The sequence below is a fragment of the Lissotriton vulgaris genome, unplaced genomic scaffold (assembly GCF_964263255.1).
Source record: "Lissotriton vulgaris unplaced genomic scaffold, aLisVul1.2 SCAFFOLD_686, whole genome shotgun sequence".
In the NCBI taxonomy this organism is placed as follows: Eukaryota; Metazoa; Chordata; class Amphibia; order Caudata; family Salamandridae; genus Lissotriton; species Lissotriton vulgaris.
In genome coordinates this window covers 698,191-716,292 of record NW_028249207.1, presented here as the reverse complement: position 1 = coordinate 716,292, position 18,102 = coordinate 698,191, and the positions used below count along the sequence as shown (strand labels likewise).

At 45.9% G+C, this 18,102-nt stretch overlaps 1 protein-coding gene across 1 annotated transcript in view; it reads left to right on the top strand.

The window, feature by feature from the left end:
- RPAIN (RPA interacting protein) overlaps positions 1-18,102 on the top strand; it is a 53,473-nt gene that overhangs the window by 24,307 nt on the left and 11,064 nt on the right. Inside the window, exons 4-5 of the mRNA XM_086950282.1 lie at positions 5,014-5,125; positions 5,259-5,322. Coding sequence (XP_086806408.1) covers positions 5,014-5,125; positions 5,259-5,322 — 176 coding nt within the window. The remainder of the gene's footprint in view (positions 1-5,013; positions 5,126-5,258; positions 5,323-18,102) is intronic.

Genomic DNA, 18,102 nt, shown 5'->3' with positions numbered 1-18,102 from the left:
CATATTCCTTGAGCCGTCTGACCACACAGAGCTTAGGAGAGTGATCAAAAGATGGATAAGAAATGATCCTAGAATCCGACTTCGTCCTCCTGACGATATGGAAAGTCACCCCTTGAGGGGTATACACTCTACCCGAAATGTCCAAGGCCCGCACATCCGAGACCCTGCAACAGGAAACCAGGCATAACCGCATTGCCAATTTCGCTGATAATTCCTTCCTAGAAGGATATCTATTGGCCTGCCAGGACTGAAACAGATGAAGGACTTTATTAACGCCCCGCAAGGAGGAGTACCGGGGTTCCGGAGGGAGCGTCAAGCGAACACCCCTCAGCAACTTGCAAACCATTGGGTGTTCTCCCACAGGCTTACCCTCAACTGGTATATGTCCCGCGGGAATCGCTGAACAATAAGAATTGATCGTCCTATAAGCCAGGCCTTTTGATGCCAGAGACGCCAAGAAATTGAGAATGGCTACCACATCGCATTCCATGGGATCTTGGTTGTTCCGAACACACCAAGTGGTCCATCGAGCCCAGGCCGATCTGTACCGCTTGTTGGTGCTGTCAGCCCATGCCGCCCACAGTAGCTTCTGAGCGTCTTGTGATAGTCCGCCAGCTCTCCATCTATGCCTGAATCTGCCACGCCACAAATGGCATCCTCTCCTGCTGGGGAAGGGGGTGAGGGAGGCCTTGGGGATCTCTCAGAAGATGATCTCGGGGTAGTAGGATTGGAGAATCCCAAGAAAGTTCCAGAAGAACTAGAAACCACACTTGAGACTTCCAATACGGTTGATCAACACCACCTTCGCCCGATGCCAGCAAACCTGAGTCGTGAGTCTCATGATCATTGTGAACTGGGGCAAGGCATAGCCCGCGTCCACTGACCAATCCTGCAGGAACGCATCCGTGGCTGCTGCTAGATGGTCCGGCTTCCAACTGTAGAACTTCGGCAGTTGGTGGTCTAGCCTGGACGCAAAGAGGTCCACCGAAAACGGACCCGGACTGTCGTTGAGACGCTGAAAAACCGCAGGCTGGAGTTGCCAGAGGCTCCTATCCGTCCAGCTCCTGGAACACCGGTCCGCCACCACATTGGCGACTCCCGGAAGGTACTCCGCCGACACTTGGATATCGTTTGACAGGCAAAAAGTCAACAGATCCTTGGCCGGGTCTGCCAATGATTCGGACTTCGTTTCCTCCCCCCAGGTGGTGGATATAACGCACTGCCGATTGTCTATTTTCAATAGGACGTTGCATGAGACCTTGTCCTTGGTCCAACAACGAATGGCGAAAGAGACAGCCATCAATTCCAGGCAGTGGATATGCAACCGGCTTTCCACAGCGGACCACTTTCCTCCTGTAGACGAGTCCCCGCATCTGGCCCCACCTGTTCGCTGGCATCGGACTCTATGACCAAACTGGGTCGCCGCCTAAGATGGCCCTGCCATTCCAGGCTTCCAAATAGTCGAGCCACCATCTAATTTCTCTGCCTACTTCCTCTGTGAGAGTAACTTGATCTGAGTACTGAAGCCCTCTGCGGAGGTGTGATGCCTTTAGGCGTTGAAGAGCGCTGTAATGGAGTGGCCCTGGGAAAATCGCCTAGATGGACGAGGACAAGAGACCCACCACCCTCGCTACCTGGCGAAGCGATGTGGAAGGGCGGGCCAAGGTACGTCTAAGCTCCCTTCGGATCTTGACTATTTTCCTAGGCGGAAGGCTCAGGGTCCAAGCCACCAAATTGATCGTGAACCCCAGGAAGGTCACTAACGGGCAGGGACTAGAAAGGATTTCTTGTCGTTGATGATAACCCCCAGGTGCTGTAACAAGTCTGTGTCTTTGAGACGATCGGCCAACCGCTCTGGACATTGTTCTAGCAACAAAATATCACCCAAGTAGACGATGAGGCGCAGACCTTTCCCTCGTAGCGTTTCCACTACCGGCTTGAGGACCTTTGTGAATCACCACGGTGCTGACGAGAGGCCAAAGGGAAGGGTCACAAACTCGTACACCTGATCCCTCCACACAAACTGCAGGAATTGCCTGTGCGGAGGAAACACTGGCACCCTAAGGTACACGTCCTTCAGATCCAGGCGTAACATCCAATCCCCAGGTTGAAGATCGCGCAAAAGTTGGATTCCCTCCATCTTGAATTGGCGGTAGACCAACCACTGGTTGAACTCCTTGAGATTTATGACGGGGCGCTGACCACCATCCGTCTTGTCCTCCACAAAGATGTTGCTTAGAAAAGGGGGCTGGGACTATCGCCCCTTTCCGCAGGAGGTCCTCCACCTCTGTCTGAGTGGCAGTATCCCGTGCGAAAAGCAGCGGCCGGGGGTAGAGTGTTTTGCACAGGGAATCTGTAAAACTCTATCTGGAAACCCCTTATAGTCTGCAACACCCAGGCATCTGAGGTAATGGACTCTCAAAGAGCCAACCTGCCCCCCACTCCGAAATATGATAGAGGGAAGGCACTCACCTGAACCGGCCCCCTGCTGGCCGCGTCCTCTGCCACCTCGGCCTCTGAAACCCTGGCGGGACTGGAAGAACTTTTGCTGTCCTGGATCTGCGGGCTTCTTTCCGCCTCTCTGAGTTGAACTTGCCGGCCGAGCGGCCCCTGTCACGGCCGGCGCTGACAAACACGCGGGCGGAACTCCTTCTTGATTGAAGTCTCTGCCTTGTCCAGCGATGTAAATGTCGAAACAAATTTTGTCCGTTCCTTTATGAAAGGATCCCCGAACAGGCCACCATCCACTATGGTGCCCGCCTCTGAAGAGGCTAAGTCACCTAGCTTGGAGTCCACCTTGAGCAAGAAGGAGCTGTGCCTCTCTCCGTAGAGAGAGCGCAGTTGGCATTTCCTAAGAAACAATCGCCCTCTGGGCCCAATTAGAGATGCGCTCAGGGGACAAGACCGATCCTGAAGCCTTGGCCTCTTCAGCTAACTCCAGAATGTTCGTGAATTTTTCCAGGATCTGTCTATACCCTTTTTGGGATCCCGAATGTATTTCTGAAGAAAGGTCGCCATTTTCTGGTAGACCTCTGGAGTTGTGGCCACCTTCCCTGGCAAAGCTGGCCTAGGGCACTCGGCCGTAAGGCAGGCCCTAACCTCCTTTTCGAGAGGCTTACGGAGCCCGCTCGTCCACAAATGCAGACGCCTTCGGTGATGGAAGCCAGGTAGGCAATCTGGAGTGTACTAGGCCCTCGGGGACCAGCATGTCCGCAGGTCCTTCAGGTTGAGCCGAAGGCTCCGATGGGGGAGCGCTGGAATACCAGGAGCACGGTCCTGCCTCATCCAGGGAATGCCCCTCAGAATCCTCATCCCCTTCACCGACAAGATGCAGCTCTTCCGGGGGCAAATCGTGCTCCAAGTTGAGTCTTTGCCAGGAATGCAGTCTTCAGACGCTCAAACGCCCCTTGTTCATGTTCTTTGGCCGTCTTCCGCTTCTCAGCACGCTGCGACTGCTATGTCTGGCTGGCATAAGCATATTTCATAATGCGTCTTTCAAAGGGCCCCATTGCTGCCTCTATGGCCTTCTAAATGGATGTGTCGACCGCATCGCAAAATTAATCATCCAGAGGAATGACTTGGATGGTCTCCTCCTCCTGAATAATCAGCTTCCATCGTTTGGTAGAGTAGTGCAGTCACAGGTAAGCCTTCACCCTTTTTATAGAAGGCAGGCTTTTAATGCGCGAAGCGCTGAATTTTGTGCCGCCCGGCGACTGGTCAGAGAAAATGGGGCGACTCACCCTACACTCGATGGGTGTCTGAAGTCTGGGCCTGCCTCCACCAAAACAAGCGAGCTTTAAAATTGGAACTGCCCGCAACAAAATGCCTCATTGCAATGAATCTGACCCCTAGGGGTGTCCCGCTGTGGAGCTGTTAGCAAATTATTCAACTTGCAAGTAGGCGTCCCGGTCCCAGACACAGCTGCCGCGTTGCACTGATGCTTCCGTTTGCAACTCGCGGGCGCGCTAGAACTCACTGGTCCCCACCGGAAGCTTTACGCGGACAAGCAAGACGATCCTGCCTTACCCCCGCCCCATGGCGATGCGCAACTGCGGCAGAAACTGGGTCGCGAGTGGAGCTTTCCCGCGAACGCTCCCAAGGTCCCTCAAAAGACCAGAGCGGTAGCGTACCGCTCACCTCCGCCACCTCCCAGCCACAAGTCCCGGAGCAGTAGGAGACCCGCTACGGACCTGGTATTTCTTTTGGCGGTCCCGTAGCGAGATTCCCCACCTCTGCGCATGCTGAGGAAAAGCGAGGCGGCGCCTAATGAACAACCATGCACCCTCGAGTGCGCACAGCGCCGAGGCTAAAACTATCGCCACTATCTCCAAATGAAACCCATTTCAGGCAGCGCTCTAGAGCAAACATACGCTAGGTTATGAGGCAGTGAGGAAAGCAAACGGTCCCAAAGCAGAAGCCCTGCTAAAGTCACATGAAATACACACAAAACAGATTCTTAACCCTTTAAGTGCTGCCAACGGTCGTCGCGAGCACTACCTTGCCAGTGCTGCGCGCGACCGTTGGCCGACGGGGCCGCACCCGTTATTCGAACGTTCAGCACTGGGCGCTGAACGTTCGATGCTCCTAAGGTGTTAACCACAAAAATCTTGTGCTCAAATATCACATCAATCCGCTCATAAAGAAAACCGAAACACTTCAAACATGTGAGGAAGTATAGAAAGTGAAAGAAAGAGGTGACTCTGAAAGCACATTCCTTCGGGGATGACTGGGCTTGTGGATTGGTGGACATTATGGACTGCCCAGAGCACCTTGGGAGTGCTAGTTTTTTGTTATATGTTTAAGTTGAACACTGCTCACTGTAGGAATAAAGGCAGTTACAGCATAATCCTCGCCTCGGGTCCTGCCATAGAATTCCAGACCTGTGTGAACTGATCTAATGCAAAGTGAATAGAAAGATTTGGCATGCTGGTGGGTAGAATGTAAAGTGACAAAGGTGCTAGGGTTGAATCCCCCACAGCAACACCATAACTGAAGCGCTTTCTCTGTATACAGAACAGTGCATGGTCGAAGAAATTGAGCGGGTCCTTCAGTTTGAAGAGGAGTGCCTCAACTCTGTTATCGGGCTCAATGCAGAAAACCAGGTTGTCTGTCCCGTGTGTAACAGGTAAGGTTTCCTATGAACTTTGTACCATGTGTCCTGGGAAGATAAAAATTTTTTACCCACTGTTACTACTCTGGTCAAGAGTTCAGTGCATCAAAGAGGGACCAGATAATAATTTTGTTTTTCTTTCCTATAGGAATAACGTCACAGTTACAAGTCACTTTGTGCTATGCCCCTGCGGCCTGTACATTAACACTAAAGTGAGTAGCAGTGTAAGCAATGTTCATTGTGTGAGTGAAACTTTTCCCCTGGGACAACAGCCCGGTACCTTTTGAGAAATCCCTGTAAACAGTTCCTCGAAGATTTATGAGTGCAAGAGATGGTGTATTGTAGAAAAGGAAAAAGAGTGCCTACTAGCGCTTTATTTTATCACCCAAAAAACGTGATGAAAAAACCATTAAAAAACCCAAAACGTGATTAAAAAAAAAAAAAAAAAAAGATAAATGCAGACTGATCTCAAACCATGCAGAAAAATTGTGTTCAACTAGTGAGTGGGGGGCTTTTTTGGGGTTGGAAGTGGGATATTTTCTGATGCTTTCTGGAATTTTTTTTAATGGTTTCTGTAAGGTGTAAAACCTTATGCAACCCCACATGCAAGATGGAAGCCACCGTCTTTTTCTTAGAAGACATTTAGTGAGTGGACATATTTTGGGCTGAAGCATGGACATCTGTCAGCACTTTGACTAATCATTGCTGTGTGGATATTCCTGTATAATACGAGGCACAAACAGGTCAAAATGTTTTTAAAACACTATTTACTACTGCCATTAGTCCTTTCGTCGGCCACCTCATTTACAGTGGTAGATACTGTTTTTTACTTTTTGTGAATAAGCTCTCCATTTGCTCTAACCTATGGAGGAACAAAAGGATTCCTAGCACTCCACTGGTCACTGGCTCCCATGCTGGGAATCATGACTGTTTCAGCGGCACTGATTCTGTCTGATTGGGGGACATCCAGACAAAACAGTTTATAATGGAAATCTATTGCCACAGAATTTGACCTGTGTCAAATTTCATTGTTGCTTTAATTTAGAGCAACTTGACTAACTGATCAAGCCCATGATCATCTTCCAGGCAAGTCAACCATTATTTTTCAGCTATGGCGCTTTTATGTTGCTCTACTTTGAATTCTTTCCCATCAATGCGGTGCAATTTCTCCATTTATAATCTGCAAGGTACATTAGTAACTAATTTAGAGTTTGCCTATGCACATTTAGTATTTTTCCCCCCACTAAGGAAGTGGCATAATCCCAACTTCCTAAGACCGTGTGCACATTAAATGAAGTGATGCTAAGCAGCTTTCTTCAATGTTTTTGAGGGCGGGTTATTTAGGAGGAAAAAAAACCTAGTTTGGAAAAAAGAAAATCCCTGTAACCAACAGAAAAATGATGTAACTTTATAAGGGCTTTTGGGTATTTTGTTACTTTCACCGGTATCCAACCCAAGAGGTCCGTCCATCAGAACGGTGGTACTTTAGTCTGTCAGGGTGAAAACATGTCCGCACCTCATCTTGACACATGATGAATTCCATTGAATCACCTAGTGTGCCGCATCTTTCCTTCTTGTGATAGGGAGGTACAGTAAATTGTCTACTTCATACCTTTTTTTAATTATTCTAACCCCCGTGGGTAGTAATCTAATCTGCTGAATTCCTTGACTGGATTCCTCTCCCTACTCTGCATACAGGGGAGGGCCTCTCCACCTCCCTGCCAACATCACCACAGTCTAGAGCGAATGCAATGATGAAGCATGTCACACAAGTGAAGGTAAGTTCACTATCCTATAAAAAAACAAAAAACCTTCCTGAGAAGATGGTCTTTAGCTAGCTATTTCTGCATCTTCCGGTTTATGAAATTCACAGATGGTCTAAAGTGGTTCCTGGTCCGGACAAGGGTGTTCCTATTTTCTAGGCAGAAATGTCTGTGGGGTGGAGGCACCCTTTGTCCTTTACTCTCTCTTCCCCATATCTGTACTACTATAGTATCAAGGGACCTTCAATTCAGTCTGAATTTTGGGTTTCTAGATAAACTTCATATGCTTAAAGAAAAGAAAACTGAGACCCTGTTGCATATTGGAACCTGGGCGTTTGATACAGTATAAGCATATAGTGCTTCCACTATGTATAGTATCAAAAGGACTAGTTATGCTTCTTAGTCGATAAAATGCAGCAACATTGAGAGTGTTCAATGGGTAAAACATATCTAGCAACTGAAGCAAAAATTCTTCCACAAGATTGATTTGTATTTAGTTCAGCCAAACGTATACATTGATGGTACAGAATCGCAAAGTGTAGATGAGGCAGAGCTCCATACAAAAGAGCTGAAGTTAATTGCAGGTCGCATAATATTGTAGAGTTGTGTGGGTCCCCTTGCATATTCTTTTCTGCGTTAACTAAGGCTTCGGGCTCCTACACCAGCACTTTTGCCAACCTTAGCCTCTTAGGTGCTGCGCCTATTCCAACGGCCGACGGCACCACTACCTCAGGAGTGCTGCCGTTGGACGTTCGAACCTCACCTGCGCAATGGAACGTTCAGCACTGGAGCTGGACGTTCCATAGCTGCTAAGAGGTTAACCCTCCTTTTACTGGCTTCAAGGCACGGTGTGAGAGGGGCTGGTGAGCGTAACTTTGAGTAAGATCTGGAGATTGAAGGCATGGTTAGGATAAAATGAACAAATATGTATTGCCTGAAAGGTGGCAAGTGTCTCTGCCTTAAGAGGTGCTCCTGCACACCACAGGATTGGTCTAAGTTAAATTCTAGCACATTTGTATGTGGAATATCTTCCGATCTGACTCGCAAGAACATGAACCATGCTCTACTCTTTTGAGGGCATCAAAGAGTAAGGCTCACTGTCTGCATTAAAGTGTTTCTTCCACTGAGAAGCACAGGTTAGTGGAATATGCTTTTAAGTGGAACAAAGCAAGTGGGGCAGAGTTGCAGAAACTAAGCTTCTGCAGGGCTGGGAGAGAATTAAAATGGGTTCTCATGGCCACAAAGTGATAGCTGCACAGCAGCTAAAAAAAGGACTTCAATATCACAGTGATTGCATCACAGCATGAAATAAAATCTGGCAATGGGTGTAAAAACCTCCTACCAGCCAGAAGAAACCATGTGTTCAGTACCCTTTTACAGGGAGAAATAATACAATTACATGATCAAAGTGTCAACTGTTATTGCAGATAGATTTTTCTATAATTTGGGAAATGGTGCAGTACTCCTTAACCTATTACTCAAATTCTCCTTTATCTGTTGCCTACTGTATCGTGCAGATTGAAGCTGTGGCACAGTTCACCAAGGTTTATCTCGCAGCTATTTCAAGATGGATGAGAGGAATTAATCAGATTTCATTTATGTTCTGAACGTCTCCTGGGGAACAAAATCTACTTCTAGGAAAACAGCTGAGCAGTCTGAGAACCTCACTTCTGGGAATGGAATTAGAAAATGAACTGCAGCCTGTGCAAAGGCAATACATGAAGGTGCTCTACAAACAAGCCAGTCGGCACCTCTTCCAGGTCTATCGTACTATTTTCGCTATAATTTGTATGTCCATTCTGAGTGTCACCTGCTGTACCAGTAAATTCATACAATGTACTTCTGCCTGAGAAATAGCTCAACCAATGTATTCTTGGCTTTTTCAGCTACTTGAACAGTCAATTGCCAGCTGTGCCTGGAAAATAACAAGTTGGTAAATACTCTCCCTTCCCAGCCTAAAGCCATAAATTTGACAAGAACAGTCTCCTGGAACAAGAACCCATACTCTTGCCTGAATGGGCATCTCTCTCAAAACAGATACATTTATAAACCTCTTAGACTAAACTCCTGCAACGTTTGCAGATTTGTATCTTAAAGGGGTTGCAGTTTCTTCTCCCTATAGCCTAGAACTATAGAAAGACTTGTTAGGTGGCTGAGGGGTTCTCCTTAATCTGTATATAAAGCGGCTTGTGCACAGAGGGTTAGAGCTATAATGCTTGCTATGAATCAGAGATGCTTCCTTAACCTGATCTGGATACTTTTAAACCTCAGAGCGTTTGACTTAAATTGATCAGCTGTGTGTACTGAGCTGTAAATTATTGTAAGCCCTGACTGATAGTCAGTGGGAGCTTTACAACAGCTGAACTCGCTCCACAGTCAACCTGTTGGTTTCAAATCCTAAACATATCCCTCACAGGGACTACAGACAAAGTCTCAATTAGTTTGATCACTTCATTCAGTAAACCCCTCAAACTGAGATGAAGTATGGTCTATGTTGCCTTCCTTTAACTGCAGTAACTCGTCCGATGCAAAGGTGTATATCAAACCTGGTCTATCAAAGACACATCTCTGCTTATTTTATCTTGGCCCTAAAGTGCTTTTCAGTGTGTTTCTCTTCAACTATAGTATCTCTAGTGGCATTCTCTCAGAATCGAACAAGCAAAAAAGGCCTTCCCTGCTCTTGACACCTAGGGAATACTTATGTTTTACTTAGTTGGATCAATGAGTTCTGCCAGAAACGTATTTTGCTTGATCAAATATAGTGCACAGTCATAATATCCAAGTGTATGAATTTGTCACTGCAAGCAAGGCAAGTTGAAGTGTTATGTGCATAAGGGGAGTAGCAGTGGTCCCAGCTTTGCATTCAGGACTTGGAAGTATGACTTCAGCAGACTTTGGCAGAGCAGCAATATGGATAACATTGCACACCTTCTCAAATGCTACTCTGATACATTCTCTGGGGTCTACCTAGAATCGCTGGGTTCGGATTTCTAGCCCCCCGGCCCTAAAGACTTAGTGTGCTAACCTGAATTATAAATCCAGTGGAATTGCAAGACATAAGCATCCCAATGAGCAATATTGCGGGAAGTGTTGCCTGGTAATGGTCAGTCAAATAAGATAAGTTCAGAGACAAAGTGGAACTACAAATCCTCTTTAATTAACACACTCCAGTAGCACCAAGAAACAGCATATATATTTCTATTTATTTTATTTGTTATCTTCTTTTAGTGCAGATTACCTGAATGTTAACCACACAGAATATAAACAGTAATACACCAGAGCAGATTCTGGAAAACCAGGGAAATTCTAGCATCTTTTTGAGTTCTATTTTCCAAATGCCTTCACTCTGCTGCTTCTAGGCACGATGCTAGTTTTTACCCTGTCAGTAAATAAGACTAATCTTGCGGTTGAGGTGGTGTGCCCAAAAAACTTGTTTGAGACCACAGGAACTGTTTCATTCTGAAGTTGTACGCTGGATATTTCTTATCACAGTTGTGCAGCACTAGAACATAAACCATGACAGGTGAAGGCCACTCTTCTTGCTGTCGCCAATGTCTAAAGCAGGTGCTGCAATCGGACGTGCCTTCGTCCACGATAGCCCTAGATCAGAGCTCCTCCCTAAAATGCAACCTAATACTGGAGTTTTTGTGGGATCTAGTCGGACAGCAGTGGTGGCTGACGACAGCTGGGAGGAGGGATTGTGGAGTTCGAGGGGGTAAGGTAACCCTACCTTTCCCAACTGGTCATAGGGTGTCCTTGTCCATGATGCTGACTGACACACCCCACGCTATGACGATTAGGGGAAGGGTGGAGTGAATAGCCGTTAACTGCCATGCATCCACACTCGAGCTGATGCTCATGGCTTCGACAAGAAGGGGCGCTACTGTGTCCATCTACGGGTGGAAACCATAGCCCTCGTATAATGGTAGACATCATGGATGCCCAACCTTATCCCTGGTCTGACACCTGGGCACTAGAGCATGTGTCAGTAAGTGGCTACATGACCCCCCTAACTCGAGCGTCCGAGTCTGATTTCAAATCTCAAACACAGGGCATCTGCTGTCTGCCTAGTACGTTTTGTTTTCCTGCTTCAATTATCAGTGTGAATGGTACATAATCACAATAGACTGCTTTTAATGTGAATATTTCCCAATGTGGATGGCATATAAATGAGCACAATTGTGTTGGGGGTGCAGCTTCTATGCCCAAAGAAAGCAGTCACCCCCGAGAACTAGTTGAAAAGCCTTTAATTCAGAAAAGCGCACAGTTGAAAGGTCTTTAGATCAAACAAACATTAATATAATAATGGAAAGTAAAGATGGAAATTGTAAACATATTTGAAAATAACAATGTTGTAATAAAATTGATAAGGAGGATAAATAACATGGATGTGAAAGCACCAGCTTGACCATGTTTGTCTGATAAATGTATCGCCCTAAACAGTCCTGAAAAACAGATGTACACTAATGTACTATTACCCCTCATTTCATGCAAGAAATAGAGGCACCTGAAAAGAAAAAAATATTTATTTTGTGAAAAGGATGTAAAATTTACATTCTATGCAAACTAGTGCTTGAAAATCTGGAGGTAGTGCTTGAATCCTATTAGTTGGACAGGCAATTGTAATTGAATTAGATAGCGCTTATTACTTCTGACAAGGCATTGAAGCGTTTTGTGGCGATTAGCGAGCTGCTCTGAAACCCAAGATTAGAGTTGGAAAAAAAAAATGATTTATTGACTCTTAAAGCTTCCGAATCCCACAGGGGTATCTCCGCGCTACGGAGGTGTTGTAGTCCAGGCAAATTAGAAGAAGGTATTTAAGAAAGATCTGTTTTAAGGAACTTTCAAAATAAAAGGTATTATGGGTATTTCCAGAGAGTAGAAAGCTGATTCCAGTAATAGGAGCTAGGTGGAAGAATGCTTTCCCACCCATGCGAGATTTCTTAAAACGCCAAGCAAGGATTTTGCTCCTGAGCAAGGAGGTCTGGGTGGCTGGTATTGAATACGTTTTTCTGCTAGGTAACCACGACCTTTACCGTCTAGTGCTTTGTGCACAATGCAACATATCTTAAATCTAACCTGCATGCTTATTGGAAGCCAGTGTAAGCATTGTAATAGCGGGAGAGAGGCAATTCTGGCAGTAGAATTTGAGACCAGACGAGCCACGGTTTTTTAACTACCTGAAGTCTGTTTAGAGAACGCACTAGCTGAAATCAGAAGGGCATTACAGTAGTCCAGGCAGCATATTACCAGTGCTTGGAAGAATGTTTTTCGTACAGTCAGAGGAGGAGAAAAGGAAATACCCTGCATAGGTGGCTTAACATGTGAAAGTATGAGCACAAGGTGGTTGTAACTTGCTCTTTCATTGTGAGTTTCTGGTCCAACGTATGCCTAAGTTCGTGAACACAGCCTTTGGGATCTGGATGGCGCCTAATTCGGGTGGCCACCACTCTGGAGACCAGAGCAGAGGGGCTTGATCTCAGATTTCCCAGCATTTAGCTGTAGGGAATTATTCCTCATCCAGGTAGCAATAACAGTCAAGACTTCTGAGAAAGTGGTCTCTGTGTTGGAGTTTTTATCAAATGACAGTAAAAGCTAGGTGTCATCCGCATACGAGATCGGAGCAAAGCCCAGCTTTCTAAGTAATCCAGCTAACAGAGCAACATAAATGTTGAACAAACTGGGACTAACACAGGGTCCCTGAGGTACTTATTTGGTGAGTTCCATGGTTTGTGATTGATGGTCTGGATCCAATGTGTCAAGAAGCACGAGATCCACTGAAAGGCTTGTCCCCGGATTCCAATTTCTGAGTCTCCGTAGTAGAATGGAGTGGGATTCCATGTCGAAAGCCGCTGACAGATCCAGCAGCACTAGTAGTACTGCTTGTCCGTTGTCATGGGAGTGTCTTATATTATCCGTAACTGCAATCAATGCTGACTCTGTGCTGGATTTAGGCCTAACCCCAGACTGAAAGGAGTGTAGGCATCCAGTAGCTTCGATCTACTCAGATGTTTAATGTTTTTCCAATAATTTGGAGGTAGAAGAGAAATTGGGCGGTAGTTGGACAGATCCTTACATGGGGCATTAGCTGTCTTTCAGATGGGAATTATTTGAGCGACTTTTTATTCAAGTGGTAGTTTGCCCTCTCTCATGGAGAGATTGAGTATTGAGCAGATAGAAAACGGCATCTGTTTAGAGTAGAGGATATTTTAGCTGGAATAATATCCAAAGGTGAACCAAATTCAACTGTTTTCAACAGTATCTCCACTGTATCTATGTGAGAGGTTAATAGTAGAGGTGTGTGCGTGTGTGTGTGTGTGTGTGTGTGTGTGTGTGTGTGTTTGTCTTTCTTTCTGTCTTAGTTGATAGGTTTGTGCTCTCGCTTTCTTGAGTGTTTAGTAGTTTGGAGTACGGATGGAAATAGATTTCAGAGGGGGAAGTAATGTGTTTTTTAACATAGTGATCATGTGGGCCTGTTAGGTAGGTGACATGGCTAAAACAAGCATTTACAATGCAACGGTTTCGCCTTTGGAAATGTTAAAGCTATTTGCAATGTAAATGACAATGCCATTTATTTATCTGTTTTCAAAACCAACACATAAATACAAATGTTGTCATTTACAATGCCAATAGCTCAAACTTTTCCAAAGGCGAAACCGTTGCATTGTAAATGCTTGTTTTGTGTGGTAGTGCATAAATGTGTCTGCAGAGAGGTGGGGCCTCTTCACTGGTAAGACCTACGACAGCATAGCTGCCAAGGTTTCAGATTGCTTATGTATGACATTTTCATAATTTCTGTGTAATTATGAGTGACATTTAACGTCTATGAGTGACACTTTCTCACGAGCAAAGTCAAGCAATGAAGACGAAGAAAACAAACATTAGCAATTAAACCCATTTGAGCAAAAGGAAGCCCCAAAATATCTTGATACTGCTTCAAATTCCTTGAAATGGAAGGATAAGATACTGATATAAACCTATCATCTGGCCAGAAGACATAAAAGTAAATCAATCATCATAAAACGTCTCACATCCCCATGCCATTGCACTTTATTGCACCCTAGCAAGTAAGCATTTGCTACAGGGATGAAAAGAACAGAGGGTAGATATTTTGTTGTTCCCGTTGGTGCAAAAAAAAAATCACCTAAAGCTGTTAAATATATTTTTTTTTATCTGTACGTACTTCAAAGAACAAATATAAATAAAAAGCACTTTTAAATGTGTTCTAGCGCTGATCCATGGCTAATTCTTAAAAGTAAACAAGTACAGAAATGGCATGTTACAAATTAATAAATCCGATTTTGTTTTTAGTTCTATTTGGTATCATATTTAAGCATTTGCAGACTCTTGAAACGAGTAAACTTACCGACTGCTACCATTCTAGCGCTTGGGAGCGTGTTTCAAAAGCTGAGCGCTTCGCCTGCTAGCTTTATGTACACAGAGCTGCGGTGTGTAAATAAAGGTACGTGGGACGAGGTCTCTGTTGGGGTAGCTGGGTATAATAAAGGATTTTGTTGTCATTTACCAGATGCACATTTTTACTAATTATAAATAAAACGTGTTTAACTTGAGCAGTAATTCGCTCTGTCCCGTTGTATTTAATCCCTGGATTGCTTTATGGGACCTTCTGAAAATTGTACAGACACGTACATCCTCACGTGCAGCCATTTTCAATGTATTTGAAGATGATGCAAAAAGTATTAGTTTGCAGTTAAGAGCACAACAAAACTGAAGCCAAGTGCAGACTCAATGTGGCACAATTTTCCCACAGCTGTCCTGGTATTTATAGAAATGCGAGCCCTCATGTAAGCACAATCATTTCTTTCTGGCACTGTTTTCTTCTTCTGCTCACTTTCGTTTAATTTTTATGGCCTAAAGCACGTAGGCGCATTTCAGAACTGATTTATGAAGATAATGTGCGTAGCATATTCGATAGCAGTAATAAGCAGGTTGTCTTAAAGATTTTTCCCCCATTTTTATTAACTGCAGCAGCGCTGGTCCAAGCAGAGCTCGTGTAAATCACACCCGAGGGTAAACGAGCGCAAGATGGGGAGACGAGCTCCGGGAAGCAGCTCTGAAAGTGAAAGAACCCCAAAAAGTGCTGATAACCTCCAGCCCCTTTATTGCCCTTGAGCACAGGATACCGTCCCTCACCAGTACCGAGATTTATGTCTGCACGGGCGGGGCGCGCCTTGAAAACCATTCTTCGGACAGGGAAGAGAAATGTAAAGAAAATGCGCAATGCCCTTCAGAGAAGTGTTATGCTTGTTCACCAAGAAATATCAGTACTATCCCTTGCACTGACCTTACTGCGTCTCAAGCTTTTCAAGGCGCAAACACCGGAGGTCCGCATCACTGTTGGCAGACTCCCCGCACCCATTATGCCAGTCATGCTGCATGCAATCAATGCGACGGGCCTATTCTAGGTGGTGGTGGAGTGGCGTGCGCTGCACGCTGAAAGCAGCAGTTTCTGTTCAAATGGGACGCGCGCCAGGCAGTGCCTCGCGGGCGCCGCCTCCAAAATGGTGCCGCCTGGGGCGGACCGCCCCCCTCCCCTAGCTACGCCGGTGACGCGATAGCAGCTACCGGCATTCCGTATCCTCGGGCATCGCAGGGCGAGATTACTGCTTTTCATGTAGCAAATGCGCCGGCAGTTTCAATGATTGCAAAATGCTTCTGAGCGCGTGGGGCGCGTTTCCTTGCTCTCTGCCTTTCCCATCACCCACTCGCTAAAATGATTATTGTAGCACGGAAAATGATGAATGCTTGCAGTCTGAGTGTACAATTATACTTTATAGTTCCAGCTCGGGATTTTATGCTTCAGATTGGAGCGATCTGCTGAGGAGTACACATTGCAGTGTAGCTTCAAGGATACTCGGATAAGAAATGGTTATTCCGATTATTTTCCTGGACTGAGACACATGTCCTTCATAAGAATAACACGGGGGGTGGGGGGTCTGGCCGAGAGCGGGACGGAGGAGGGATGCGGGCAGAGGGAAGCGAGAGCAGGACGGAGGAGGGCTGTGGGCAGAGGGGGCGAGAGCAGGACAGAGGAGGGCTGCGGGCAAAGGGAAGGGGGGGCGAGCGGAGCCGAGCAGCTTCAGAAAGAGCTGAAGGCGAGAGACAGACACAGACGCAACGCCCACGGATCACATCAAGCCGTCCTTTAGACTAGGGGGCGTGTTTGAAGAATGTGAAAAGAAACGAAAACAAGTCAGGTCCCGGGCCGCGCTGTGATTGGCTGACGTCACGGGGGTGTCCCGGGCCGGCAGCCAATCACAGCGCGGCCCTGGAATGACGTCACGGGGGTGTCCCGGGCCGGCAGCCAATCGCAGCGCGGCCCGGGACAAAGGGGCGGGGCTTAAAAAAAGCACCAGAAACGCCCCCGAATCGCGTTTTCAAGAGAGAGCGCGATTGACAGCCTCTGTCTCCCAATGGCTAGCCTCCATTTATGGAGCTAGCCAATGAGAGGCAGAAGCGGGGCCGACATCCATACTGAAGACAATAGTTTTCAAACTGGGAGGGGCACTTCGTGCCCCTCGCCAGGTCGAAACCTAAAAATACCAAGAGGGATATGCCAATGAACCAAAATGATCAACAAAAGTATCACCATCATAAAAGGAAAGGAAAAGAGAGAGAGAGAAAAGAAGCAAGGAAAGAGGAAAGAGAACAAGAAAGAAGACAGCAAGAAAAGAAAAAAGAGAAGAAAGAAAAGGGGGGAAAGAAGACAGCAAGAAAAGAAAAAAAGAGAAGAAAGAAAAGGGGAGAAAGAAGACAGCAAGAAAAGAAAAAAGAGAAGAAAGAAAAGGGGAGAAAGAAGACAGAGAAAAGAAAAAAGAGAAGACAGAAAAGGGAATATACTTGAGAGTCATACTTTTGACTTTGTTCAGTCCCCTGAACAGACCAACATTTTTACAATGCATACATATGTCTGATATCTGCATGCACTGTAAAAATGTTAGATGTGCTGGTCTGCCCCAGTATTTACATAAATAAGAATTTAAATCCCGTTATTTTGTTTTTCCTTTCATAGCGCTACTCACCCCAATACATGGTGTCAGAGCGCTTTATATCACACGGAAATATTATACATTGAAAATAAACCAGTGTGTAAATCAATGTACAAGATGCATTATGTAAGGCAATAAGGGTTACAAGGTGTGGGAGTCACATGTCCTCCAGAGCTTATTGTGCTATGTTAGAAACTTGGCCATTTATGAACTGCAAGTAACAAGGATGTCTGTGTTAAAAGCAGTAACGCACTTACCGATCTTTATAAAATACAAACCTGTCATCTGCATGTTACGTGATGTGCCCAGCAGGAGACACATGAGTGCTACTTTGACTCCAGACTGGCACTAGACAAAACACAGATCTCTCCAACAAATACATTAACCCCCTGAGTTATCTTTCCATTATTAGTATTCTCTGAGATTTACTGGGCACAGAAAGATCTCTGCAGCAGGTAACCCCATAAAATATTTTAAATGCCACGTCTCCCCTTGTTGCCTGTTTATTTTTGGCAGTGTTTACAAAAAAATGTATGAGTTGAGGCCCAGATTTTGTGTCGGTGTGCGCCACTTTTTTCGGCATAACCCTGACACAAAATCTAATTTGTTAAAGTATGTAATGCGTTTAAATGTATTCACGATAGACCTGCTAAACATATGTCTGAGATCTTAATGTATGATCTCACTTCTTGAGAGGTCACTTCCTGTGAAGCCACTGCATGTCACCCGCTGTGACGTCATGCACTTTGACATCACGCACCATGATGTCACTTGGATACTGCCTAACGTGGTTTATCCTCTCACTTCTCTTTTTTTGGGACTTGTGCCCTGCTTGGATATGATACAACTATTCATATCTTTGCGAGGAATGACAATCAGGGACAGTGGTCCGGGATCACACAGAGTGTCCGCTGAGGAGCCAGGCCTCAAACTCGTGAAATCCCAGACCCAACGTCTTCACTGAGGAAGACAGAAAATACCACGGTCCTGCTTCATTTACACACACCTGAGTAGAAAGATGCATACCCTACCCAGGAGGAAGAGCCGGTCAGCCACCTCCCACCTTGCACAAGGAAACATCTGGCGCGTCCCCAGCTGTGCGCCACGCGCCTTTGACTTAATAATGGCTCGGCGCCCAGGCAGCTGCCTTAGAGCCGGTCCCGCACATAGGGAGTAAAGCGTAGAGTTGTACTCACCCGGCCTGCCTGTCCTTGAATCA